The sequence below is a fragment of the Amblyraja radiata genome, chromosome 27 (genome assembly GCF_010909765.2).
Source record: "Amblyraja radiata isolate CabotCenter1 chromosome 27, sAmbRad1.1.pri, whole genome shotgun sequence".
In the NCBI taxonomy this organism is placed as follows: domain Eukaryota; kingdom Metazoa; phylum Chordata; class Chondrichthyes; order Rajiformes; family Rajidae; genus Amblyraja; species Amblyraja radiata.
In genome coordinates this window covers 26,891,849-26,919,246 of record NC_045982.1, presented here as the reverse complement: position 1 = coordinate 26,919,246, position 27,398 = coordinate 26,891,849, and the positions used below count along the sequence as shown (strand labels likewise).

General features: G+C 45.6%; 1 protein-coding gene across 2 annotated transcripts; it reads right to left on the bottom strand.

Annotated features, from left to right (window-relative positions):
* Positions 1 to 563: 563 nt before the first annotated feature.
* Positions 564 to 26,754, bottom strand: LOC116988579 (NIPA-like protein 3). 2 transcript variants are annotated; one of them, XM_033045421.1, is made up of 11 exons: positions 26,652 to 26,754; positions 21,195 to 21,263; positions 17,932 to 18,103; positions 17,259 to 17,318; positions 15,753 to 15,901; positions 13,877 to 13,973; positions 12,714 to 12,849; positions 7,016 to 7,104; positions 6,462 to 6,525; positions 4,450 to 4,538; positions 564 to 1,572 (listed from the first exon to the last, which is right to left on the bottom strand). In XM_033045421.1, exons 1-11 carry the CDS (start codon positions 26,694 to 26,696, stop codon positions 1,415 to 1,417), a joined length of 1,128 nt encoding a protein of 375 aa, XP_032901312.1. In that variant the 5' UTR covers positions 26,697 to 26,754; the 3' UTR covers positions 564 to 1,414. The 2 variants fall into 2 exon arrangements, with proteins under 2 accessions (XP_032901312.1, XP_032901313.1); XM_033045422.1 differs by having other exon boundaries at positions 15,753 to 15,898.
* Positions 26,755 to 27,398: the final 644 nt, after the last annotated feature.

Below are 27,398 nucleotides of genomic sequence, written 5' to 3'. Positions count from 1 at the left end.
GGCAGGTCAGGCAACATCTGTGGAAAGAGAACCATGTTCCTCAACCCTGTACATACTGTGTACTGTGCATTATCACCCTCAACTCCCTGCATTTACTGGAGGTCCTCTACAACATTTCCTATTCAACCATAGCTTCACCCTGTCACAGACGTTTTCTTCCCCCTTCCCCTCCCCACCTTCAATGCAATTAACATACTTCTCTCTCTTTCCCTCAACTGATGGAGGGTCTTGGACTTGAACTGTTTGTTTACTCTCTCTCTTTTCAGATTCTGATACAAGTTTTGATATCCAAAGCCTTTCCACCAGTCATAAATAAAGAGTGGTAGAACATTCATCTGCTGCCTGTGAATGCAGCTCCAACAATCCAAGAAGCTCATCGGCATTGGGATAAAGGAGCCCACCTTATTGGCATTGCACCGCATTGTCACCCTAAACATTCAATCCCACCACCATTGGTGTAAGAGGCAGCATCGAATATTTCCAAGGTTCCAATAATCCAAGATTAGATCATGTTTGCATTTCAAAAGTACTTGATTGGCAATAAAACCACAAAAGGCAACATAAATTATTGACCATTTCTTTATTGACCATTTATTTTGTCTCAGTATGGAGGAGACATTTAACTGTCCAGCAGAAAATAACAAACAGGAATTTCTTTAAATAGAGATAAAACAGACATTTTAAACAGTGGAACTCAACAAAAAGTAAAACTCTGATAATCTGCTAATCCAGCATCCAGCTCACCAACTAATATCTGGCCCACCCCTTCGATCGCCGGGATCCCTGTTCCCGAGCTCCCTCCGACGCACCAGGCGTCCCTGGAGCCCACTCCCTTCTGATAATCCACGGCCCCTTCCACTCGCAGGAACCCCGAGCGTTGCCACCTTCTGAACTGCCGGGTCCATGATCCCCTGCTCTCTTTCAACCAGGCAGGACCCTGTTACTGTGTTTCCTTCTGACTGAACTGGTACACTGGGAAATTTATTATAATAGTGCACTATCTAAAATAGTGATACCACAGTTCTAAGTGTGCAAGATTATTGGAGTTTTACTGTACAGCAAATACAAAGTGTCATTAAATAAGTGAGTGCAGCGGGGAGTCTATGACTACTACTCAACGCAAGGAGCCTGGCTGTAGATGAGGTATCCAAGTGCAACAAGGGATGGGGCAGGGGTCTCCCCATCTAAGGCGGCTTCATTATTCTGTGCAATGGTTGGTTGCTCCATCTGGTCTCGCAGCAGTAAGTGGGGAGCAATGAGCAGGAGCTTGTGGGAAAGTGATGGTTCTCAGCCATTCACACTGTTGCCTCAGTCGCGTGATGGCGAGCTCGAGGACGGCCGCTGAGAGCAGCTCCCGCAGAGCTCAGTACTGGCGTGGGTGGGCCGTGTTCACCTGCCCTGTGGGGTTCACAGCTCAGTCTTGCTTGGATGTCATCACGGGGCGAGAAGAATTGGGCTCTTGCTGAGGGTCTAGCAGCACATCTGGGTGGGCATTGTGGTCCAGAGTGCCGTAGGAGAAGGAGCCACTCAGATCAGGCTGTACTGGGCTCTTAACAAACATGCTCCCCAACCCTGGAAAAGAAACAACTCGTGAACGTCAGCAGTGGGGGAGATCGGAGGGAGGGCTGTACAGAATACCATCAGGATGGTCTGAGTTTTTCTTGCAAAATCATCCATGAACTGCCAGAGGTAAATCTTTTTCCACCAGCTGGTCTCTCTGTCTGTCAGTCAGAAAGATTTAACGTTTTATTTGTAAGTTTAAAAATACTGCACATGACTTTTAAAGTGCTCACATCGACCACTTAGTCATCCCAGTACACTAAGAGTTAAGTAGGACTTTTATAAGGGAACTGTCAAGGTACTCACTCAACACAGGAAAAATGGAACAACTGGTTTGTTCTCTCGAAATCCGTCTGTTTTAATTCTGTAATTGCTATTACTTCCAATTTCAGCTTCCGTGGGCTTTATAGAGTAAAACTTGATACATTTCCAGTTAAATAATTTTTAGTAACTGCACTATGTAACTGTTCTTTAGTAACACTGATTTTGCCAAACACCTATCAAAAAATGAAACGTTTCCCTGAACTGAACCAAAACTAAAAACAAGCCCTAATTATCGGGAGAGACTGAATGTCTTCTTTGGAGATGAGAAGATTGAGGAATACCTCAAGAAACATTATGTTTAGTTTGGAGATACAACATGGAAACAGGCCCTTTGTCCTATTGAGTCCACACCAAATGTAGATCACTCATTCACACTAGCTGTATGTTAACCCACTTCCTCATCCACTGGGGCAATTTTCAGAGGCTAATTAACCTACAAACCCACATGTCTTAGGAATGTGGGAGGAAACTCACACAGAGGGAGAACGTGCAAACTCTACAGAGACAACCCCACGAGGCCAGGATCTATGCCATTGAAAGGGCAAGGGATAGTTGAGATGGGTGATATTTAATGGGAAATGAAATACACCCGAGAGAAAGAATATTATTAGTGTCTGACGTCCAGGAAGGTCACATTTAAAATGGCAGACCAGGAGGAGGTGTAAGGAGGTTTGTGAGAAGTACGTTTATTTTCTCAGAGGGTAGTTCTGAACGCAGTGCCTGTGGTAACGCAGTCAAGCAGGGCTTTTATAAGGGACTGGGAGAAGTGGTGAAGTAAAAACACGAGACTGACTGGATTACTCCATGAAGAGCTGGTGCAGAATTGGTGGATCCAATGACTGTGTGGGTGAGAAGAGACTTACCACAGGAGTAAACTCTGACGCACAGTGGTTGGACAGAGTGGGAGGTTTCTGTACTAAGGATCAGGTGCCAAGCAAAACCAGCTTAAAATAAACACACGTGGTAATGTCATTGAAATGACCGGGTACTTAGGAACTCTCAGATACAGTGCCCTCCATAATGTTTGGGACAAAGACCCATCATTTATTTATTTGCCTCTGTACTCCACAATTTGAGATTTGTAATAGAAAAAAATCACATGTGGTCAAAGTGCACATTGTCAGATTTTCATAAAGGCCATTTTTATACATTTTGGTTTCACCATGTAGAAATTACAGCAGTGTTATTAATTTATTGATTTTATCTTTGTGTATTGTGTTGACAGGCCTCTTTTCCTGCTGCAAGTTAGAATTCTGCTGTTCAGTTGTCGGTACAAATGACAATTAAACACTCTTCATTCTTAATTTGAATTTGTAAAAGAGATTTTAAGGTGTCACAGAGGTTAATGTGGGGAAAATAAAAAATTGTAAAAGGATAGAATCTGAATAATGATTGCAGTGGGATCTGGTTCATGATTGCCAAAAGTCTAGTATGCCAGTTAGTAACTGAGAAAGTAATAATATCATTTAATGTGAGGGGAATTCAATGCTCCAATTGTATCAGGCGTTGGTCAGTGCTTTTTTTGTGACTGTCATTTTGGATTCCCCTTTCCTGGGGAAAAAGACTGACCACAGGCAGACAGGAATGGGAAATGTAATTTGTAATCACTTCATTTATGATCTTTATAAAGGTTTGAGCCATGGCTCAAAGCCCATGTGCCTATTCCTAGTCCTGATTCTTATGCTCATATATATGATTCTCCTCACTCTCTCTGTACTCCCTCCTCTCACCCTTCATCACCTCCCGCTCCTGTCCGTTACATGGCTTTGCTGTCTCTACCCTCCACACTTGCCCTCATTGCTCGTTTGCCCGCTCCCATGTGCCCTTACCTTCCTCCCCAACGTCCACTTTGCTGCCTTACCACTCCCTCCTGCCCTTTGTATTCCCCCTCGTCTCCACCGCAGGGATGTGCACCCTCTATCCCCTGCCCCACTTGTGCTTCCTCGTACTCCACCGATCACTCGTCTCCTCTGAACACAACCCTTCCCATTTACTCCTGACTTCCTCCACCTCCACACCCACATGCTGCATTCCCTTGTCCTCCATCCTTGCTTTCTCAAACCCTAAAACCTTTATCACTTCCTTCAAACCTCAGCTCTCCCCATTACTCTTTGTTCCATGTTTTTTCCCCTCTGCTCCCTGTACATCCACCTTCTCTCCCTTGCCAACCTGCTTTGCTCCTTGTCATTCCCTTCTTTCCTTCATGCTCCTTCACCCTCCCCTCCATTCCTTCACCCTCCTTTACTTCCTTGCTTCCTCACTCCTTCACTCTTGCCTCCCCAATCCCTCATCCTCTCCTTCATTCTCCCCCTTCAGTCTCTTGTCCCTTAACTCTCCTGTCACCCCCTTCACACTCCCCCTTCACACCGTTCAATCCTCCTTCACACCTCACCTCCTCACTCCTCCTATCTTCATACTCCCCTTTCCCTTCACTCCATCTCACCTTTGACCTTGCTTTTCCTGCTCCCTAGGCTTCCACCTTTGCACTTTCACACTCCCCCATTACTCCATCTCCTTGTCCCTCGTAGATCCCTGACTCCACCAGTAATGCACGCCGTTACTGACCTGGAAGCACATCCATGGTGATGTACGGGTCAAAGGTCCTCTTCTTGCTTTGTGTGATCAGTAATACTCCTAGAAAGGCGATACAGGAGCTAAGGAAATAAAACAATCAGAATCAAACAATCACACTTGCCAACATCTTGAACAGCAACTTCATAGTTTATTTCCCTTGATCTTTCCCTGTAATACTGTGAGTTAGTTTTCCCTTTTTGAAACATCCAATGATTTCCTAGCTGTAGTGGCCATTTGGCCTGTTTTGCATGTCATTGTGGATGGCATGTGCCTTTAAATTTTAGACTGCCCGTTATAATGTGGGTGGGATTTATGACGTGTCTTTGGGCGTGTTTGCAGCTTAGCTGCTTGCGCAGAAGTTTAGTTTTTAGATTCGTTTTGAAGAGACGATGGAGAAGGTTAATCCTTCGACCATGTCATTGTTACGGAGACACGAGGAGCTTTCTAATATCTGAAGTAATGAGCTGGAGTTCGAAGAAGATTGCCGTAACATGTCAGAAAAACCTTGGATGTATCTTATCTACAATAAAGAAAATATTCATTAAAAGACTGTGTGCTGAAGCTTTATGAATGGTGAAGCTCTGAAGGTCTCTGAGGCAGCTTGCATGCGTACCGAAGATATTCCCCTTATCCATTCTCATCCAATTAGCGGCTAGGGTGCTAATTACCTGAAAAATCTGCCGCTACACTAGCCACTCTTCCTATAGGCAATGAGTTAGACACCATGTCTGATCTGGTTAAGTTGCAGCTGGCTCAGTTACCACCAGTTGCAGTTGGTGCCTGCAAGGGGCGATGGGATCTGGACCAGCCTACCCGTGGCAGCTCAGGCCTCATCCATAATAAACTATTCTCAGTCTGTAAGTTCATGTGCGTAACTAACCTGTTTGATACCAGGCCACTTAGTGAAGGAAATTAGGCATGAGCAGAAGAAGAGCAGAAGGAACCCAAATGAGAACTTTAAATTACATCATTAGGGATTATATAAAGGCACAGCATTTTCAGTAGGATCATTAAAAAATATTGAAATTCTTTTATTGACAGTAAAATTGATTCATAGTTAACTAATTTGTTAATAAAATGATTCTGTCTCCAGATTCTCATCTCTCTGGCGCTGGTTTTAATGTTCAACACTACCATTCCCTTATTTTCATCACTACCTTTCCTCAATACCCTGAGCCTAGAAACATGTTTTCAATCCTCCCCTTCATTGAGTCAGGCTTGGCTATTGCTGCTATCTCAAGTGACAACTTGTCTTTCTGCAGCCCAGTCATTTTATTAACCAAATTCCGTGTGGTTACACATTTCAAGATTGCCTTGAACGGCCTGGGATGCAAATAAGCCATGGTTACAGGAGCAGGCAGGGGATGGAAGGATATGGATACGTGCAGGCAGATGTGCATTTTAACGGCATCGTTGTCGGTAAAGACATCGTGTGCTAAATGGCCTGTTCCTGTACTGTACTGTACTGTTCTATGGTTTTCTAACTCATGCACTGTCCCCAACTATCTTTCAATCAAACAATTTTCCAGACGATCATGTATTTTGAAGGGCGATACGATGGCACAGTGGTAGAGCTACTGCCTTACAGCGCCAGAGATACAGGTTGGATCCTGACTACGGGTCTGTACGTTCTGCGTGGGATTTTTCCGAGATCTCCGGTTTCCTCCACACTCAAAAGACGTACAGGTTTGTAGGTTAATTGGCTTGGTATAAATGTAAATTGTCCCATGTGTGTGTGTAGGATAGTGTTAGTGTGCGGGGATCGCTGCTTGCTGCAGACTCGGTGGGCCAAAGGGCCTGTCACCGCGCGGTATCTCTAAATTAAAAAAAAAGCTAAATGTAGCAGGGAGAAGGGAAATAGTAGCCAAAAATAAACATGCAAAGAAAAGATTACTATTCGTCCGAAGTTAGAACTAGGAATCCACAAGGGTTTGTGGTGCTGTGGCCAAAGCACAGGCTAATTCAACTGCAGCACAGAGAGTGTATTTCCAGCATCGACCTACCCGAAGACGAACATGCAGATGTGGAGAGCATCAGCGCCATTGAACTCTAAATAAAAGGTGGCCCCTGGAAAGCAAAACAAGTCTGTCAGGATGGGTCGGCTTTGTTGGCTTCACCATCACCCCTCCGACATTCACTAATCGGAATCCCCTCTCCCTGGAGGCTGTAACACCATTCACAAGCTCCTTTTTATCCCCAGGGACCGGAAATGCACTCGGAGGCAGCGGGTACGGGGAGAAGGCAGGAGAATGGGGTCAACAGGGAAAGATAGATCAGCCATGATTGTAATGCTGGAGTTGACTTGATGGGCCGATTGGCCTAATTCCGCTCCTACGGCTTATGAACTAACGGAGACGCCACACTAACCCAAGGGGGCCGTTACACGCCTGCAGGTTACCTACTACTTGCTATAACTCCCACCCCATTTGCACCCCACTTCCAATTATCCTCATGCCGTTAACCCATTTTGGCGCCTTTATCTATTATAGCCACATAAACTCTCCTGGACGCTGTTAATTTGCCACACAAGATACGCACTGAATGGATGGATACTCACCAGCAATGACAGCGATGATTGTGGAAAATATATAGCTGACGCTCGCAATCTGGGATGGATCATACAGCTCGGAAACCTCACGCAGAAACCTTCAGTATAACAAGGAACAGCTTCAGTCTCAAGCCCTGGAACACAGCGCCCTCGCCAAGAACATTGTGTGCTCATACTAAAACCCCAGTGCCTCCCACACCATGCTGCAGACCAAGTAATAATCTGTTCCAAACTGTAAAACGGCAGACTCTGGCTCACTGTCCATGCGAAAGAACTGTCCCAGTGACTGAAAGAGCCGCGTTTGGCTTAGTATCCCGAGTAGCAAAGTACAGTGTCAATGTCATTGAATGAAGGGACAGTGGCAGGACAATGTCTCACTGCCCCACAGTGTAAAAAGTCATTGTGTCACAGTCCCAGTCTCTACATTGACCAAGGTTGACCCAGTGTGCCAGAGTCTGAAAGGGTTGTGTTGCTGCAATGCAAAAGTATAAAAATACTGAAAACATGTCCCTGTGCCACAGTGAGAGGACAGTGTCTGACCCCCCCCCCCCCCCGAACCACAGTGTAATGACAGTGAAAGGACGGTCTGATCCCCACCACCATCCCGGCCCTCAGTGAGAGGACAGTGTCTGACTCCCCCGCCCTGTCCCGTCCCGCAGTGAAGGCACCGTGCTTTTTTTGGTGTTGTTCCTGGATTTCAGCAAAGCATTTGTGAAAGACTCATACAGCAGACTGGTGGAGAAAGGAAAAGCCAGCAGGATCCATGGCAGCACCAGGTTAAAAGTTGTCTAAGACAGCAGGCAGAGGGAAATGGAAAGATGTTCTCAATGGTGGGGAAGTGCAGAACCAGGGGTGAGGAGAAATTTTCAACCTAGAGTGATAAACCTGTTGAATTATCAACCACAGCGAGCGGTTCCGGCCCAATCATTAAACACTTTAGGTGTAACATCAGGGATATAGAGAAACATACAGAAACAGAGTTTTGCATTTGGATGATCAGCCACGATCATATAAAATGGCAGAGCAAAGGACTAAATGACTTGACTGCTGTTCTGATTTTTATGCTTCTATCTCTGTGGCCCATTCATTGGAAGGGCAGCCTGCAAGTTCAAGTCTAATGAGCTGACATGTCTGACCATCGACTCTACAGATGATACAGTGTGCAAGGCAAATTCCAGAGCGGTGGCTGATACAATGACCAAAGTGTGAAGGGATATAGAGGGAGACATTAAGTGAATATAGAAATACCACAAACTTCCAGGGAGCAAGGCAAATGGCGATGGAGGCTGAAATAATCATAGATGATTAAGGCACTTACCCACTGCCCAACCCAACTATGTTATTAATGGTACACAAAAATGCTGGAGAAACTCAGCGGGTGCAGCAGCATCAATGGAGCGAAGGAAATAGGTGACGTTTCGGGCCGAAACCCTTCTTCAGACTGACGTATGTTATTAATGGAACTGTTTAGTTTAGAGATACAATGCAGAAACAGGCCCTTCGGCCCACCGAGTCCACGTCGACCAGCGATCCCCACACATACAAGAACATACAAACCCCGTACAGACAGTACCCATACTCAGGTTCGAACCCAGGTGCCTGGCGCTGTGAGGCAGCAACTCTACCGTTGCACCACCATGCCACCCGTTATATTGAATTGCAGTATAAATTTGTTGAAGAAAGCAAATGTAATTATATTGTGCCAACTGGAGGGACATTGGTAAAGAGGTAAAACTAAACCTAGATGATCGTTCTTTCAGAGTGCTCACTTTTCTCATTGATGGTTTGTGTAAGAGATGCACAATAATAATTCTGGTGGTGAGTGGATTCATTCTCAGGAGTGATCAGGGAAGGAGAAGACAATTGTTATTGGAACAATAAAGATTTTGTCAATTCAAATTTTCCATTTATCAATGAAGTGCTAAATAAGAACATTAAAAAAACAGAAGCAAGAATAGTTCATGAGTCATTCAACAGCTCTGACATTCATTTAGATTATAGCTGATCCTTTGCCCCCATTTAAGTTTCCTAGATCCTCTTACACTAAATCCTTTAATGTCTAGGAGTAAAAGGGTCCTTTTCACAATGGCAGGCAGTGACTAGTGGGGTACCACAAGGTTCAGTTCTGGGACCCCAGCTATTTATAGATAGATAGATAGCCTTTTATTGTCATTCAGACCGAAGTCTGAACGAAATTGAAGCAGTCATACATACAATACAATACAATAAAAAACAACAATAAACACATATTAACATCCACCACAGTGAGTCCACCCAACATCTCCTCACTGTGATGGAGGCAAAAGTCTTAGGTCTCCAGTCTCTTCCCTCCTCTTCTCCTTCTGCGCTGAGGCGATACCCCCCGGGCGATGTTACGACTGTCCCGCGGCTCAAACACCGCGGCCCGGGGTAGTCGAAGCTGCCGCTCACCAGTCCTGCTGACGCAGCCGCTGGCCCGCGGCCGAACCCCGGACTCAGGTCACCGCCGCCAGACCACCGTGCAAGCCACCGGAGCATCGTTCCAGCCCCGAGCCGGATCGCCCTCACGTGAGTGCCGTTACCGTCTCAGCCTCGGGCTGGGCCGCCCCGACCGGGCGCCGCTCCTCCCTCGGGCTGGGCCGCCCCGACCGGGCACCGCTCCTCCCTCGGGCTGGGCCGCCCCGACTGGGCGCCGCTCCTCCCTCGGGCTGGGCCGCCCTGACCGGGCGCCGCTCCTCCCTCGGGCTGGGCCGCCCCGACCGGGCACCGCTCCTCCCTCGGGCTGGGCCGCCCCGACCGGGCACCGCTCCTCCCGCGGGCTGGGCCCGCCCCGACTGGGCCGCGCGCTTCCTCCTCCTCGGTCTGGGCCGCCCCGACTGGGCGCCGCTCCTCCCTCGGGCTGGGCCTCCCCGACTGGGCCGCCGCTCCTCCCTCGGGCTGGGCCGCCCCGACTGGGCGCCGCTCCTCCCTCGGGCTGGGAACGCCGTACCTCCCCGAGCTCTGCCACTCCGACGGGAGCACCGTTCCTTCCTTGGGCCGGCCGTCCTCACGGTAGCGTCACAGCCCCTCACGGAAGCCCTGTTCCAGCCCCGAGCCGGGCCGCCCTCACGGGAGCGAGCTCAGTGCGAGTCCTGGCGGGCTCTGCCTCCTGAGCCTCGAGGTCGCCAGCTCCGCCATTAGGCCTCAGCGCAGACGGAGGCAGAGAAGGGGAATACGACATAAAAGTCGCATTCCCCCGCAGGGAGAGACAGCAAGCCCTGTTTCAACCCCCCCCCCTCCAAACAGAAACTAAAAACCAAAACTAGACTAACCAAAACGAAAATAAACAACCCAAAAAACACAAAACAAACAGGACTGCCGGAGAGCCGCTGCAGCCAGAGCCGCGCCGCCACTAGGTCACCTTTTAATATATTTACGATATATATTAATGATTTGGACGAGGGAATTGAATGCAACATCTCCAAGTTTGCGGATGACACGAAGCTGGGGGGCAGTGTTAGCTGTGAGGAGGATGCTAGGAGGCTGCAAGGTGATTTGGATAGGTTGGGTGAGTGGGCAAATGCATGGCAGATGCAGTATAATGTGGATAAATGTGAGGTTATCCACTTTGGTGGCAAAAACAGGAAAGTAGATTATTATCTGAATGGTGGCCGATTAGGAAAGGGGGAGATGCAACGAGACCTGGGTGTCATGGTACACCAGTCATTAAAAGTAGGCATGCAGGTGCAGCAGGAAGTGAAGAAGGCGAATGGTATGTTAGCTTTCATAGCAAAAGGATTTGAGTATAGGAGCAGGGAGGTTCTACTGCAGTTGTACAGGGTCTTGGTGAGACCACACCTGGAGTATTGCGTACAGTTTTGGTCTCCTAATCTGAGGTAAGACATTCTTGCCATAGAGGGAGTACAGAGAAGGTTCACCAGACTGATTCCTGGGATGTCAGGACTTTCATATGAAGAAAGACTGGATAGACTCGGTTTGTACTCGCTAGAATTTAGAAGATTGAGGGGGGATCTTATAGAAACTTACAAAATTCTTAAGGGGTTGGACAGGCTAGATGCAGGAAGATTGTTTCCGATGTTGGGGAAGTCCAGAACAAGGGGTCGCAGTTTAAGGATAAGGGGGAAATTTTTTAGGACCGAGATGAGGAAAACTTTTTTCACAGAGTGGTGAATCTCTGGAATTCTCTCCCGCAGAAGGTAGTTGAGGCCAGTTCATTGGCTATATTTAAGAGGGAGTTAGATGTGGCCCTTGTGGCTAAAGGGATCAGGGGGTATGGAGAGAAGGCAGGTACAGGATACTGAGTTGGATGATCAGCCATGATCATATTGAATGGCGGTGCAGGCTCGAAGGGCCGAATGGCCTACTCCTGCACCTATTTTCTATGTTTCTATGTCTAAAAATCCAGTAACCGACAAGAAACGTAAACATTCTGTAGAGAAACTCAGCTTCAAATAATTCCAGTCTCTGCCTAATGGTGGTCAAATAATTGACTCTGAAGATCAGAATTTAAATGTATGAATTTGAAATGTCTGAACAGAGATCGCTGGGAAAGTTCTTGAGAGACTTGGATAAATATTTGTGGTTACCTCTCAGCTGCCTTCTTGGTTCAGGGGTCATTAAGGATTGATAATAAATACTGGTATTGTCAGTGACATCTCTGTTCCATGACCAAATCTTCTTTTTAAATTTCACAGGTGAAAAAGGGTGAAGTTTTATTGCATGATCTATGTATCTATTCTCTGTATCTATCATTTTAACTAGGGAGCTATCAGTAGGATATATGAGGTTTATGAATCAATGAATTATAGATTTTTTGGAGTCTCTTTCTGCCATGGATTCTGTCTGGCTGTCAGCATTGTACAGTATGTCCTGGTTACGTCTATAGCAACTTGCTGAGAGAGTGGAATTGATTCGCAAACAGATAGCTGAATAAAGTGAGATTGGGGCGGGACAAAGCCTCACAAGTGATACATGGGAATGAAGGAACCGCAGATGCTGGTTTAAACCGAAGATAGACACAAAAAGCTGGAGTAACTCAGTGATGGTAAAGTAGGGTCTCGATCCGAAACTTCACATATTCCTTTCCCCCAGAGATGCTGCTTGTCCCGCTGAGTTATTCCAGCTTTTTGTGTCTATTTTAAGTGAAACATGGGTACAGGTGAGGGGGGGGGGGGGGGTGTGGGAGTAAGTGACAAAGGCTAGAAGTGAAAAATGAGACGGAGGATTTTGGGTAAGAGGAGAGGAGGACATTGAGTTATTTACATCAAAGCATCAACATGGGCAGCACAGTGGCGCAGCGGTAGAGTTGCTGCCTTACAGCGCTGGAGTTCCGGGTTCGACCCCGACTATGGATGCTGTCTGTATGGAGTTTGTACGTTCTCCCCGTGACCTCCGTGGGTTTTCTCCGAGATCTTTGCTTTCCTTGCACACTCCAAAGACGTACAGGTTTGTCGGTACATTGGCTTGGTAAATGTAAAAATTGTCTCTAGTGTGTGTAGGATAGTGTTAATAGACGGGGATCGCTGGTCGGCACGGACCCGGTGGGCCGAAGAGCCTGTTTCTTTGCAAAAAATGTTTGAAATGTTGTGGCTGAGCAAGTCTCAGCCAGAAGTCCAGTCAATTAGCTGGGTGTGACATTCAGCACATGGAGACTCCAACTCTAGTGAGCAATCAATCTCGTCAGGAAGTGGAAGAAATGCATGTTGGAATTTAGAGAATATTTACTCACATTGCTTGAAACACTGCAGTAGAAACCATAATTACAAACAAAACATAGAATATAGGATAGGCCAGCTGTAGATTTCCCTGGATGGACAGAACGATCATTCCCGACACACCCTTGGCTGCCACAATTGTCACGGAGCCTAAAGGGACAAATAACTATTAATTGAGTATTAATTATGTACAGATACACAATTAGTCCCACTGAATTAAAAGTGAATCCACAGCTAAATAGCAAGAATATTAACGCCTTTAGCACTATACAGTCCGAACACTACCAGGGCTAATTAAATATGTCAAAGGCCAGACAAATGTGCTAAATGGCTTTACCTTGATACACAGCAGTTTCCACTAAATATAGAACTATTTACAATCTGAAGAAGGGTTCTGAAACGTCACCCAGGGATGCTGTCTGACCCACTGAGTTATTCCAGTACTGTTAGTCTATCTACAGAACTCAAGTCACCAATGTGATGAACACTCATTCACCTAGATGGTGCATTCACAAAAAAGTTCAGGAAGTTTAAAACCATCAAGGAATCATTTGATTCCATCCTTGTCTCCTGTGCCATTAAATGTACTCTTAGGCACCACAGGTGTGCACCCTGACTGCAGTGCATAACATTTAGGTGCTTAATCCATTCACACTCACCTTGCAGCTTGCCATCCCGCCTGCTTTTATATCATCTGCTGATTTAGTTAAGGTTTATGTATTTTCATCTTGCAAATCATTAATATATTGTAGACAGCTGTGACCCCAGTATTGATGCCAAAACATCCCAATCATTACAGCCTGTCAATCTGTACACTCAGCTACACTCACAATGTACAGCTACAGCCATGGGGATAGATACTGAGCGGCAGGCTGACCATCAGGCTAAGGATGCTGGGATAGATACTGAGGGGCAGAGGGAACATCAGCTAAGGATGCTGGTATACTGAGGGGCAAGGTGATCATCAGGCTGACTCTCGGATGGATACTGAGGGGACAAGAAATGCTCACACAACACAAACACCGAGGGTCTAAGGAACAATCATAGTGAAGAGGCTATTAAATAATCTATTAAAACCACCAATTACAACCACTGCTTTACTGTGCACACCTGTAATGGCGGGAGGCCAGAACTCCCATATTTGCACTGAGTTGCAGTGGGGGATGTCAGCACTCACCCAACAAGGCTTCCAGCAGCATAATTACACCAAGATAGGTCATCTTTCGTATTTTGTAGAAATACAGGAGAAGGCAGAAGAGGATAATCATCACCAGCTGCAAAGCATTAAGAAGCCAATCAGAATCACTCATTTTGACAATTCAACAACAAATTTGACAAAACACCTTCTACTCCAGTGACACCAGTAATACAGGTCCATGCTTTCATGCACTCTATGTCTCCATCCAACACCCTTTGAAAGCTAATAGTCAAATCTAATAGTCAAATCTAAAATGGAGTCATTCTTCTATAAAAGCATGGTCTGGCAGAACAAAATATTGGCTCGGTACCAAGTCTGAATGACATTGTAAATTATATGGAACACAATATGGCGGACAGGTTGTCTTTTCAATAAAGACATTAAGATGGCACCCTGCGTATGCTTCTTTTTAAGGCCATAAAGAAGCCAAGATTGAAAAAAAATAGCTGACGCTCCAGAGATAAGTAATAACTTGTTATTGGATGAGCTTGATTTGGACCCAGCCTTCCTATCTTCTAAAAGGCTGCAGAATCTTTCAGTCATGCCATATTCAGACTGGTAGGAGTGTTTTACTGATAAGAAAAATGCATAATTGTGCTAACTCTTCTTTGTTCTGTGAGTGGGAGCCTGAGAAGCACTGAGCCACGTTTGTGCTCATTGTAGATCGCCACTCCCGTCTGACGAATCAATTAAAGATTGCCATGGTCTACAATTAACAGTTTTTGTTGCAATCTGCTTATAAGAAACGAAACCTTTTGACACCTTGCCCATGCCAATCTACATAGATACTCTCATTCCCCCTTAATGTGATCTCACTCGTCTCTCACCTTCTAGAAAATTGTGCTAACTTCCTATAAAATCTTTAAGAACATCAATTTTTTCACTCTATCCACTTAACTGAAGTTCCTCATCTTCATTTATTTTATCACCTTTTAAAATCACCAGATTCAGGAATAGCTACTTCCCCTCTGTCATCTTCCATTGGCTTGGGTACGGCCCGATTCACCTCTACCGCAATGTGGACATTGGACTTTGTCTATGAAACTGGTGCGCTACAATGCTGAGAACCATATTCTGCACTTTGCATCTTCCCCTTTGCTCTCTCTCTATTGTACTTAGGTTTGACTTGATTGTATCTATGTATGGTACATCTGATCTGTTTGGGTAGCATCTGAAAGTAAGCTTTCCACTGTACCTCAGTACAAGTGATAATAATAAACCTAAACCCCATTTCTTTCCCAAATTGCAGTGAGGAGAATTGTGAGCAAGCCAGTTCATAATAAGAACGCTTAATAAGATTCCATAGAATTCTGTGTTTTTATGTCCTTTTTTAACCATTTTCACTATCTGTCCTACTAGCCTTTGCGTACATATACACACAGTATCTCTGTTCAGTTTTTGATCTCTATTCATCTCCAAGCTTCTCTTAATACGTGTTTACAACTGATGTGGCTGTTTGGTGTACTATTTAAATGATTATAAAAAATTCCTAAATTCCCTTTTATGTTCTCATTCTCCTTTTCACACTTATTTCATTCAGTAACCTTTCCAAACTTCTTATATTCAGTCTAATTCTCACTTGCGAATAATATAACATCTGTTATACACTCACATTTTCCTGCTTCATCCTCCTCCCAGTGCCTTTTATTACTTGTAGAGTTCTGGCTTTGGTGCCCATAATTTTCTTCGTTGTAAAAATGTACTAATTCTGCATCCTAATCATCTCCTTTTTATAGGCTCCCTCTTCCTACATCTCTCTTCCTTCCCCAAATCTCTCCTTTCCACTCCTCCTTGCCTCCCTCCCTCTCTTTCTCACCTGCAGCTTGCTCTCACCTCTGACAAGCCTGGTCCTTACCAGATACAGTAGAAAGGGCCAGCCCATTAAGTGTGAAATAAGATTCCTTCCCGAAAGCTTCTCGTGAGCATTTGGTCCAAATGTGACCAGGAGATAGATTCCAACCACTGTGAACCCACATCCAAGGAACGATAATGCGTAGTTTCCTGCTGAACAAACAGAAAAAACAAATGAGTGACCTACACAGAGATTTACAGGTGTGCACTTCAACCCACACTGCTTCTGTAAGGATTTGGTTCCCTTCTCCCAGTTTCTCTGTCCTTGTTTTATCTGCTCTGATGAAGAAAATACTTTACACACTGGTGCCTTAACATGGCTTCCTTCTTCAACCATGGTTTTCCTTTTACTATAGATTGACACACAAAGCTGGAGTAATTCAGCGGGACAGGCAGCATCTCCGAAGAGAAGGAATGGGTTACGTTTCGGGTCGAGACCCTACTATCGTTGACAGGCTTTTGACAGTGGCACAGCTAGAGACGTTAACTCTTCTCTTCTCCCCCACCCCTTCTACCCCGAGGCTACCTGGTTTGTTCCCCTCTTTCAGCATTCCTTGTTGTGGATTCCAGGCATTTGCAGACTTTTGCTCCGATACAGAGAACAGGATGGTTAGCTTGTTTGGATAAATTGTTCCGTCTCCAAACTAACCAGTTCCACAGCCACCTGCAGTTTAGCCCTAAAAGCAAGAAAATGTCTCTCCAACGCCTGTGGCTCAAGAGGATGCAAATCATACTTTCAACCATATTCTATCCTATACTATTTGTAAAATTTGTATCTCTGGATAAAATCATGAGAGGAATAGATAGGATGGAAGCACAGTGTCCTTTTCTAATGGTAGAGGAATCAGGAACTAGAGGGCAGAGGTTCAAGGTATGAGGGGAAGGTTTGAATAGGACCTGAAAGGGCAACTTTTCCACACAGAGCATGGTGGATATATGGAATGAGCTGCCCAGCAAAACCAGTAAGGGCAGGTACAATAGCAACTTTTAACAGACACTTGGACAGGTACATAGATAGGAAAGGTTTAGAGAGAGATGGGTCAAATTCAGGTAAATGGGACTGTCTTAAATGGGGCATCTTGGTCTGCAAAGACAAGTTAGGCCGAAGGGTCTGTTTCCGTGCTGTGTATCTTTCTATCTTTATCTCGTCATGTGCTTCCTAAAGCGTGATGGTATAACTGGGTTATGTAATCATTGCGTTACATCACATAAGCCTTACATCACATTTCCCAGTTTGTCCATCCTTCTTTTATCATTAACTGTTCTGTGTACCTGCCTTACCACCTTCAATGGTTCATGGTTAGATGTCGAAAGTTTCTCTGCACTGAGCTCCCTTTAAAACTGTACTATTTAATAGGTGTTATAGCATAGTTCCTCTGAAAATGCATCAGCCACATTTAATCTGTGGTGAACTTCATCTATCCTAAATGTCACCCACATTGTGGAAAATCATCAAACAACAGCTCAGGTTTCAATCTACAAAAGATAATTTCATGTAATAAACACTTACGTAGAAATTCCTTCGGTTTCCACTTGTCCCGTAGGAATATGATCCCTATAATTGAGCTGGCTGACAAGATAAAATGAACACATTTAGAAGTATAATGGTCAGCTTCTATCAACTTACACATGGAGCGGTAGGTATGCCTTCTGAACCCTCCCCTCTGCTTCCACAAGTCCCTCTGTTCCCCAGCACCTCACTCCGTCTGGAGGAGCCTCCCATTCCCCTTACCGAGATGGGGCTCTTCCTCCTGCCTCTTTCAAACATAGAAACATAGACATAGAAACATAGAAACTAGGTGCAGGAGTAGGCCATTCGGCCCTTCGAGCCTGCACTGCCATTCAATATGATCATGGCTGATCATCCAACTCAGTATCCTGTACCTGCCTTCTCTCCATACCCTCTGATCCCCTTAGCCACAAGGGCCACATCTAACTCCCTCTTAAATATAGCCAATGAACTGACCTCGACTACCCTCTGTGGCAGAGAGTTCCAGAGATTCACCACTCTCTGTGTGAAAAAAGTTCTTCTCATCTCGGTTTTAAAGGATTTCCCCCTTATCCTTAAGCTGTGACCCCTTGTCCTGGACTTCCCCAACATCGGGCAGGAATCCCTTACTGTTTTTCTCCCAACACCATCGACCCAGTATACCCCACACAGAATCGAAGGGAAAGTTTCATACCGACAATGGAGACGGCGCTGAGGGGTGTGATCAGCGACAGTGGAGCGTAGGCATAGGCAGTGAAAACTCCTAACTCGCCTATTAACATGAGCGTCAGTCCCAACCACCATGTTTTTGTCCGAAAATACGATCGGGGATCTTTGGTGCCTGCCAGCTTCACATGGCTGTACTTCTGTAATGGTAGATGAATAAATATCATTGCACAATACAAAGATAGATGGATATATTACAGTACATGCTGGTAGCGCAGCAGGTGCTCCATAAAAACTCCAATAGTCGCGGCAGAGACTCCACAACCCATCTCATTGCACTAAATCCAAGCACAGACAACTGTCAGAGAGTTATTTTTAACACCCATCACATTAATGCTGAACAGACCAACGTAAAGATGAATTAAGATGACGATCATTGAATACGGACTATCGTCTGCTAAATATAACAAAGGCAGAGAAGGAAAGGCCACAGCTTTACCACTCAAGAGTACCAGCACCATATGCACACCCAACGCATGGATTTCAGCAGAGTGAAAGTCACATAACATCATCCCAAAGAAGCATATGGGTTTGTCTGAAGTGCGAAAAGAAGAATGAAGTGGAATTTCTGAAGGAAGGTGCAAATTGGAGGTGGATATCAAGGTTCCCACCATTAAAGACCAGGCAGACTGAGAAAATGAGATGGGGTAATGGACGTATTATTGCGTTGGCCAAGATGGGGGGAACATATGCCTGCAAATCAAGTATGGTCCCTTGGCCAACATCGCTGATGCCTCGTGATGCAATCCATCTTAGCCATGCCCAAAACTGGTCTCTAATGTGGATGAGAAGTCCTGTGGACAAATTAGGATCCTCTCGATGTTTAAACCAGGCACAATATTACCTGAAAGAATTTCTCACAGCTGTCCAGATAACCACCTCCCCAAAGCCCTCGTGCAGAGTGGCATGATCATAACATAACGGCCTAATCTATGCTGACTCCTCCAGGGCCTAACAAAGGGCGAGTTGAGGTCCCCATATGAAAATCCTTTCATGCTATATTCCCCATGAGATGGTGCCTGTGATCCACATCTGACCAACTCGAAGCAGCCGCTTACGGAAAATAATATCCAGGAATACTTGGGACTTAAATACAAACTGTTGATGGAACTCAGTATGTTACGCAACATCTGTGGAGGCAGAGGGATGGTCAAGAGTTCAGGTTAAGACCCTGCATTACAACTGGGACCAAATCGGTGAGAAATAAGAATGAAATAACCATGACATCTGGGTGGCAAAACAGAAAGCAATAGAGCCTTTGGATTTATATAACCACTACATATGGTACGATATGGGGATAACGTACAAAATTCTGAAGGGGTTGGACAGGCTAGATGCAGGAAGTCATCACTGCGTTCTCTGGGATTAGTACCAGCATCTCTGGGTCTTGGGATACTGGATCTAGACACTTACAGTGGGCGGCACGGTGGCGCAGTGGTAGAGATACAGGTACTGCCTTACAGCAACAGAGACCCGGGATGGATCCTGACTACAGGTGCTGTCTATGCGGAGTATGTATGTTCTGTGTGTCACTGCGTGGGTTTCCCCCACGCTCCAATGATGTATAGGTTTGTAGGTTAATTGGCTTTGGTACAGATTATAAATTGTTCCTAGTGTGTTTGATAGTAGTGTTGCTGGTCGGCGCAAACTCGGTGGGCGGAAGGGCCTGTTTCCACGCTGTATCTCTAAACTAAACTGTACCAGATTCTCACAAATCATTGGCATGTGAAAATTCTCAGAGATCAATACCTGGTCCTAGAAATAGTGCAGGAGTGACAGAATATCATAATGGCTATTTTTGACTATAAATGCATTATCCATCTAGGTATTATTGTTCCTGCACATCCTTTAAAACATCACTGAGACACGAGATACTGGCAGAGCTCAGTGCATCAGGCAGCATCAATGAAGGGAATTGGCAGCATTTTGGGTCAAAACGCTGCATCATTGTCTTTCTTTCTATTAAGCTATATTATTTTTCACTTCTCTGTATTAAATATCATCTTTCCACATTTTGCCGGCTTAGCTGATTTTTTAAACATCAGTGTGTAAGAAGGAATTGCAGATGTTGGTTTAAACCGTAGACACAAAAAGCTGGAGTAACTCAGCGGGAGAGGCAGCATCTCTGGAGAGAAGGAATGGGTGACATTTTGGGTCGGTCTGAAGAAGGGTTTCGACCCAAAATGTCACCCATTCCTTCTCTCCAGGGATGCTGCCTGTCCTGCTGAGTTACTCCAGCTTTTTGTGTCTATCTTTTTAAAATATCAGTACAGGCAAGCTGCAGAGGTTAAGGAAGAGTCATGATTTGGTTAGATAGCATAGTAGGCAGCACAGTCCATCCATCCCTGCTTCTGGTGTTTTTATGTTCATAAGGGTCTCACAGCAATGGGAGGTCCCAAAGAGTCAGTGACAGTGTCTCAGAGTGTACCAGATTAGTGTCAAGATTTTGGATCATGGTGGCCATGGTGGCAGTGACAGGGATCTGTGCTGTAACTCTCTAATTTCAGGTATGAGTGCTAGGATTATGGCAGATGAAGTAAAAAGTGAGGAAATAGAAGTTGTCCACTCTGACAGGAGGAATAGAAACACAGAATATTGTTTAGATAGGGAAAGAGTAGCATTAAGGAAGCTTTGAGGCTTGCCCTTACACAACACAAAACAATAACCTGCAGGTACGCAATGTAATTAAACAGCCCAGTAATATTTTTCCTTTTAATCCGAAGAGATGGAATAGCAAAATAGGGATGTCTTTCTGTCATTGAACAAGGCTTTGCAGAACAAGTTTCATAAAGTTTCAATCTTCTTATTTAAGGAAGAATAAACGTCACTTCAAGGCAATGCAAAATGGGTTCACGAGATTGATTGCAGTTATCTCTCAGATCAGACATTATTCTATTCTTTATATAATCAATGGGTTTTATATATTTGTGTTGCAATCTGTTGTAAAGTTACACAAGTGCTCACGCTGACATTCTCAACATTCCGCCAAATACGTGTTACATGTTTGCAACCAAACGTGTTACATGTTTGGTTGCATGTACTTTGTGAGCTCCTCGATTGGTCAAGTAATTGTAAGTACCAACTCATACCAGTGTTGAGTAAACACAATCATGGCGGCAACCATAAGCATTGGTTTTTGGAACTTCAACTTAATCTTAGCGTGATCCTCGCCGCTCTTCGCAAAGTCCCACACTCCAGCCGAACCCTCCCTCCCTCCACTCATAGGCTCACCTGCATGTTCAGCGAGATGCTGATGACAAGGTTTCCAAAGATGGCGAGTAAAGTTCCAATAAGATTTTCCTGTTAATAAAACAAAACTTCATACAGTAAGGAACAAGAGAAAACCAGTCCCAACACAAAATTGAGAACTTAGGAGGTAACATAACATTCATTCCCCTCATGTTCCCCTTATAACATTCATTCTCCTCCCCTTCACATCCAAGGAAGGTACCAGTGCAGTGCTGAGCAGTGATAAAGATGCAATAGATAATAAGGTCGAATCAGTCTGGGTGGAAATAATGAATAGCAGGGAACAAAAGACATGGATGGGAATAGTTTTTTATCTCCCCCCACCCCCCCCCCCCCCTCTCCCCCGACCAAGTGTCACCTCTCGATAGGACGGAGAATGAATGGGGAAATATCAAAGGCATGTAAGAGAACTGAAATGATCATGGGCAACTTTAATCTGCTCATTAAGCAAGGTTTTTGTGCCTAAATGACAAAATGTTAGTACTTATGTGCAGCATTGTGGTTAGGGCGCAAACTATCACATTGCCTTTAATTGCAAAAGAGATAGAGCTTAGAAGAAAGGAAATGTTGTCATAATTGTACAGGATGTTTGTGAGGCCATACTTGGGAGTTCTATGCACAGTTTTGGTCACCTTATTTAAGAAAGGATATTCTAGCATTGAAGGCAGTTCAGAAGAGATTCATTAGGTTAATTACTGGGATTTGGGGCCAAGGAAAGAGCGTTCACGTCGCGGCCCTGTTTCAACCAATCTTTCCACCACCACGCACAAGAAGCACAAGAAGCGCAAGACAGACACCATTGGGCAGATGCCAAGAAATGTGTTCAGCTCTGGCTGAACAACTTCTAATCTTGTGTGTGGACTCGATACGAAGAAGAAGACTGGGATTTAAGGCTTATCCTGTCATAAGCAGCTAAAGAAATTGGATCTGTTTAGTTAGAGGTTTAGAAAATGGACGAGTGATCTTGCTGCAACATATAGGATGCTGAGGGGCAATGATACATCCGATGGTGAGATGTTTCCACCAGTGTGAGAGTCTTGCCTCCCATCCTACATCAACTGGAGGGCAGCACTGAACTATCCACCACATTGGTGACCCTCGGGCCATCTTCGATCAGAATTTACTGGCTTTATCTGGCACTAAACTTTATTCCCTTTATCATGTATCTGTACACAGCGAATGGCTCGATTGTAATCATGTATTGTCTTTCCGCTGACTGGATCGCACGCTACAAAAGATTTTCACTGTACCTCGGTACACATGACAATAAATTAAATTAAACTAATACACTAAAGTTGTAGTAGGCGATATAATGACAAGGCTGGATATTTAATGCAGAGATGTGCAGGTTCCTCTTACAATCTCTGAAATAAAGTTAATATAACAAAGGCTATATCAGTGGGGTATTTATTTTGGTAGATATATTTTTGAAAGACTGGATAATTGAAAGCTACATGGACCTGGCATAGGAGGGCCTGGGCCATGATCATATTGAACGGTGGGGCAAGCTGGAGGGGGCTGGTGTCCAACTGCTGCTCCCATTTTCTCGCGTTCTTGTATTGTCATTCACCATCACGATTCCACCAACAGCAACTTTGGAATTTCCACACGGGTGTCATTTAGCACAGAACCCCTACAGTTACTGTAGCTAGTTCATATAGCCTCCCCAAGATGAAGTGTTTTATTCTCTCTGAAGGGTCAAGGAAAATCTCTGGACAGGTGTGAATTTCAGATATTTGTGGACTTGCCTTACCACAAGGTACTCTGGAAATCTTACGCTGTTACATAACGGTTTATAGATTCACAGAGTTATACAGAACAGAAGGCCCTTTGGCCCAACTCATCTCTACTGACCAAGACACTAGCCTGAGCTAGACCTATGTGCCTGCGTTTGGCCCATATCCCTCTCAACCTTTTCTATCTACATAGCTCTTTAAATGTCTTTATACACTGCAATTGTACCTGCCTCGATCACATCCTCTGGCAGCCTATTTCATATACCCATCACTGTGTGAAAAATTTGCCCCTCAGGTCCCCTTTAAATCTTCCTCTCTCACCACAAACCTTTGCCCTCTAGTTTTAGGCTCCTACACCCTAGGAAAAAGGCTGTAATCATTCATCTTATCTATGCATCTCATGGCTTTATGTACTTCTATAAGGTCACCGCTCAGCCTCTTCAACTCAGGGGGAAAAAAGCTCCCCTCTCTCACGTCTCTCTTTATAATAGGTCCTTCATCCTTGTGAATCTTTCCTGCACCCTTTCCAGTATAATGATATACTTTCAGTAGCTAGGTAATCAGAAAGGCAGTGTGGCCTTATAAATGTCTCACAACATGACTTCCCAACCTTTTTACTCCATGCCTGGATGATGAATGCAAGTGTGCCACACGCCTTCTTTACCACTGATAAATGGTGCTTTTTGGTGGGTGCCTAGAATGCATTGCCAGGGGTGGTGGTCGAGGCAGCTACAATGGTGGCATTTAAAAGGCTTTTAGATTGATATGTAGGAAATGGAGGGATATGGTTCATGTGTAGGCAGAGGACATTAGTTTAGTTGGCATTATGTTCAGTACAGTTCAGTACTGATGTTGTGGCCAAAGGGTCTGTTCCTGTGCAGACAGAGACCCCAATTAGTGAGCTTAGATGTTAATACCTCCTCCACAATAACTCTCAACACCGGGGCCTCGCAAGGATGCATCATCAGTCTCCTACTATGCTCCCTATACACTCACAATTGTGCGACCAAGTCGGATCTAACTCCAACTACAGGTTTTCAGAATACTGCACTGTGGTGGGGTGGGCCTAATCACGAACAATGACAGGATGGAATACAGGATAGTTGAGAGAACAAATGGTGAGGAACCTGCCCCAATCAGCATTAATGGTGCTCAACTGGAAATGATTGAGAGCTTCAAATTTCTCAGCATAAATATTACCAACGATCTATCGTGTACCAACCACATTGAAGTGACATCCAAGAAGGCACACCATAGAAACCATACTGTGGGGATGCATCACAGCTTGGTTTGGGGCAGATCTGCCCAAGTCCACAAGAAATTTATAACAGGGGATTGAAGGCTTTGTGGCCTAGTTCACAGATGATACGAAAATAAGTGGAGGGGGAGGTAGTGTAGAGAAAGTAGGGAGTCTGCAGAAGTAATTGGGTAGGTTGGGAGAGTGGGCAGAGAAGTGGCAGATGGAATATAGTGTAGCAAAGTGTGAAGTCATACATTTTGGTAGTAGGAATAAAGGCGTAGATTATTTTCAAAATGAGGAGAGAATACAAAAATCGGAAGTGCAAAGGGACTTAGGAGTGCGGCTGCAGGATTCCCAAAAAGTTAATCTGCAAGTCATAGTCATAGAGTAATACAGTGTGGAAACAGGCCCTTCGGCCCAACTTGCCCACACCGGCCAACATGGCCCAGCTACACTGGTCCCACCTGCCTGCGCTTGGTCCATTTCCCTCCAAACCTGTCCTATCCACGTACCTGTCTAACTGTTTCTTAAATGTTGGGATAGTTCCAGCTTGAACTACCTCCTCTCAGCTTGTTCCATACACCCACCACCTTTTGCGTGAAAAAGTTACCCATCGGATTCCTATCAAATCTTTTCCCCTTCACCTTGAACCTATGTCTTCTGATCCTCGATTCCCTACTCTTGGCAAGAGACTCTGTTCATCTACCCGACGTATTTCTCTCGTGATTTTGTACACCTCTAAACGATCACTCCTCATCCCCCTGCGCTCCAAGGAATAGAGACCCAGCGTACTCAACCTTTCCCTATAGCTCACACCCTCTAGTCCTGGCAACATGCTCGTAAATCTTTTCTGAGCTCTTTCAAGCTTGACAATATCTTGAAAATAACATGGTGTCCAGAACTGAACACAATATTCTAAATGCGGTCTCACCAACGTCTTATACAATTGCAACATGACCTCCCAACTTCTATACTCAATACTCAGACTGATGACGGCCAATATGCCAAAAGCCTTTTTGACCACCTTCAGCCTGAGACCACCTGCGACTCGACCTTCAAGGAACCATGCACCTGCATTCCTAGATCCCTCTGCTCTACAACACTCCCCAGAGGCCTACTATTTACTGTGAAGGTCCTGCTCTTGTTAGACGTCCCAAATTGCAACTCCTCACGCTTCTCTGTATTAAATTCCAACAATCATTCCTCAGCCCACCTGGTCAATCGATCCCGATCCTGCTGCAATCTTTCACAACCATCTTCACTATCTGCTAAACCACTCACTTTTGTAACATCAGAAAACTAGCTAATCTTGCCCTGTATGTTCTCATCCAAATCGTTGATGTAGAAGACAAACAGTAACGGGCCCAGCACCGAACCCTGAGGCACACCACTAGTCACAGGCATCCAGTCAGAGCAGCAACCTTCCACCATTACCCTTTGCTTCCTTCCATGGAGCCAATTTGCTATCCATTCAGCTATCTCTCCTTAGTTCCCATGTGATCGCGCCTTCCAGGGCAGCTACCATGTGGAACCGTCAAATGCTTTACTGAAATCCATGTACACAACATCTACAGCTCTGCCCTCATCAACCTTTTTGGTCACGTTTTCAAAAAAAATCAATCAGATTTGTGAGACATGACCTCTCACATACAAAACCATGCTGACTATCCCTAATCAGCCCTTGCCTATCCAAATGCCTGTATAACCTATCCCTCAGAATACTCCCTCTACAACTTATTACAGAATATTTCCAACAACAACCGGCCTACAGTTCCCAGCATTTTCTTTACAGCCCTTCTTGAACCTGCCTGTTTCTTAAACAATGTTTCTTTCCCGTAGACAGAAGATACAGAAGCATGAAAGCACACACCACCAGACTCAGGAACAGCTTCTTCCCTTTTGTTATCAGGCTTCTGAAGCTAGGGTCATCTGATTTTCCTCTTTCTCATTGCAGGCATTGGACTCTAACCCTTATGCTACAATGCTGAGAATTATATCCTGTACTCTGTATCTTTCCCTTTGCTCTATCTATCACCCATACCATATATTGGACGAGTTTGGATTGATTTCATTCAAGTACAGTATTCATAATTTTATAAGTTCTAGGAGCAGAAATAGGCCATTCGACCCATCAGGTCTACTCTATTATTCTATTACGGCTGATCCATCTTTCCCTCTCAACCCCATTCTTCTGCCTTCGCCCTATAACCCCTGACACCCTTTATTAATTAAGAGGAGGGAGAGAAGAGGGGGGAGGAGAGGTGGGATGGAGGGAGAGGAGAAGTGAGGGTGGGAGAGGGAAAGAGGAGGAGGAAGTGAGAAGGAGGATGAGGGGAAGGAAGGAAGACACTGCGAGGGAGCGGACGGCGGGGGGATCGGTTCACTCGGCGCCAAAGCGGCCGTGGGGCGGGGGAATGGCGGACACACCGGGCAGTAGGTGGGTGCTGGGTTGCCCCGGGCTACCTTGTAGGAGAGGTCACTCGGCGGCCACTTGCCTTCCCGCTCCATGGTCCCCGCTCACAGAGCCCGCCCTCCCGCCCGGCTCCGCCAATCAGAGGCCGGCGGGCGGGGACGCGCGGTGATTGACGGGGTCGCTGACCAATGGGGCGCCGATGCGCTTGAGGTCTGTCTGGGTGCCCGTGCAGCGGGCGGGGAGTGACACTGCCCCCTCGCGGGCTGGAGGATTCAGGTGGCAGACGGCACCAGCAAGGATACTAGTGCCCTCTACATCTAAGACCAGGGCTGCCAACTCTCACGCTTTGAGCGTGACACTCACGCATTTCAACCAATTCTCACGCCCTCACGCTGAAGACAGAATTCTCACGCTGACAGGCTGTCTTCAGTCCCTGCACAGTTTGTCTCAAGTTTGCGCCGCATGACAGCGATCTGCACGGATTGGGGAAGCGCGTCGGTCCCGGGCAGCGCTTTTGTGAGCCGTCTGCGAGCGCTGCGCTTCCGGCTGCCGCGGCAACCTCGCTCCCTCCTTGCCTCCTGCCCTTCAACTCACACGGCAGCGCCAGCGCCGCCAATCCACGCTACACCGTGCACGCCAGACTCCCCATTGGGCGGCCGAGGAAAGAGAGGGAGGGGAGAAAGAGCGAGAGAGAGAGAAAAAAAAAGGGAGGGATGGAGGCAAAGAGAGACAGGGGGAGGGAATGTAGAAAGGGGATGAAGGAAGGGAAGGCGAAAGGGGAGAAAGAGGAAGCGTGA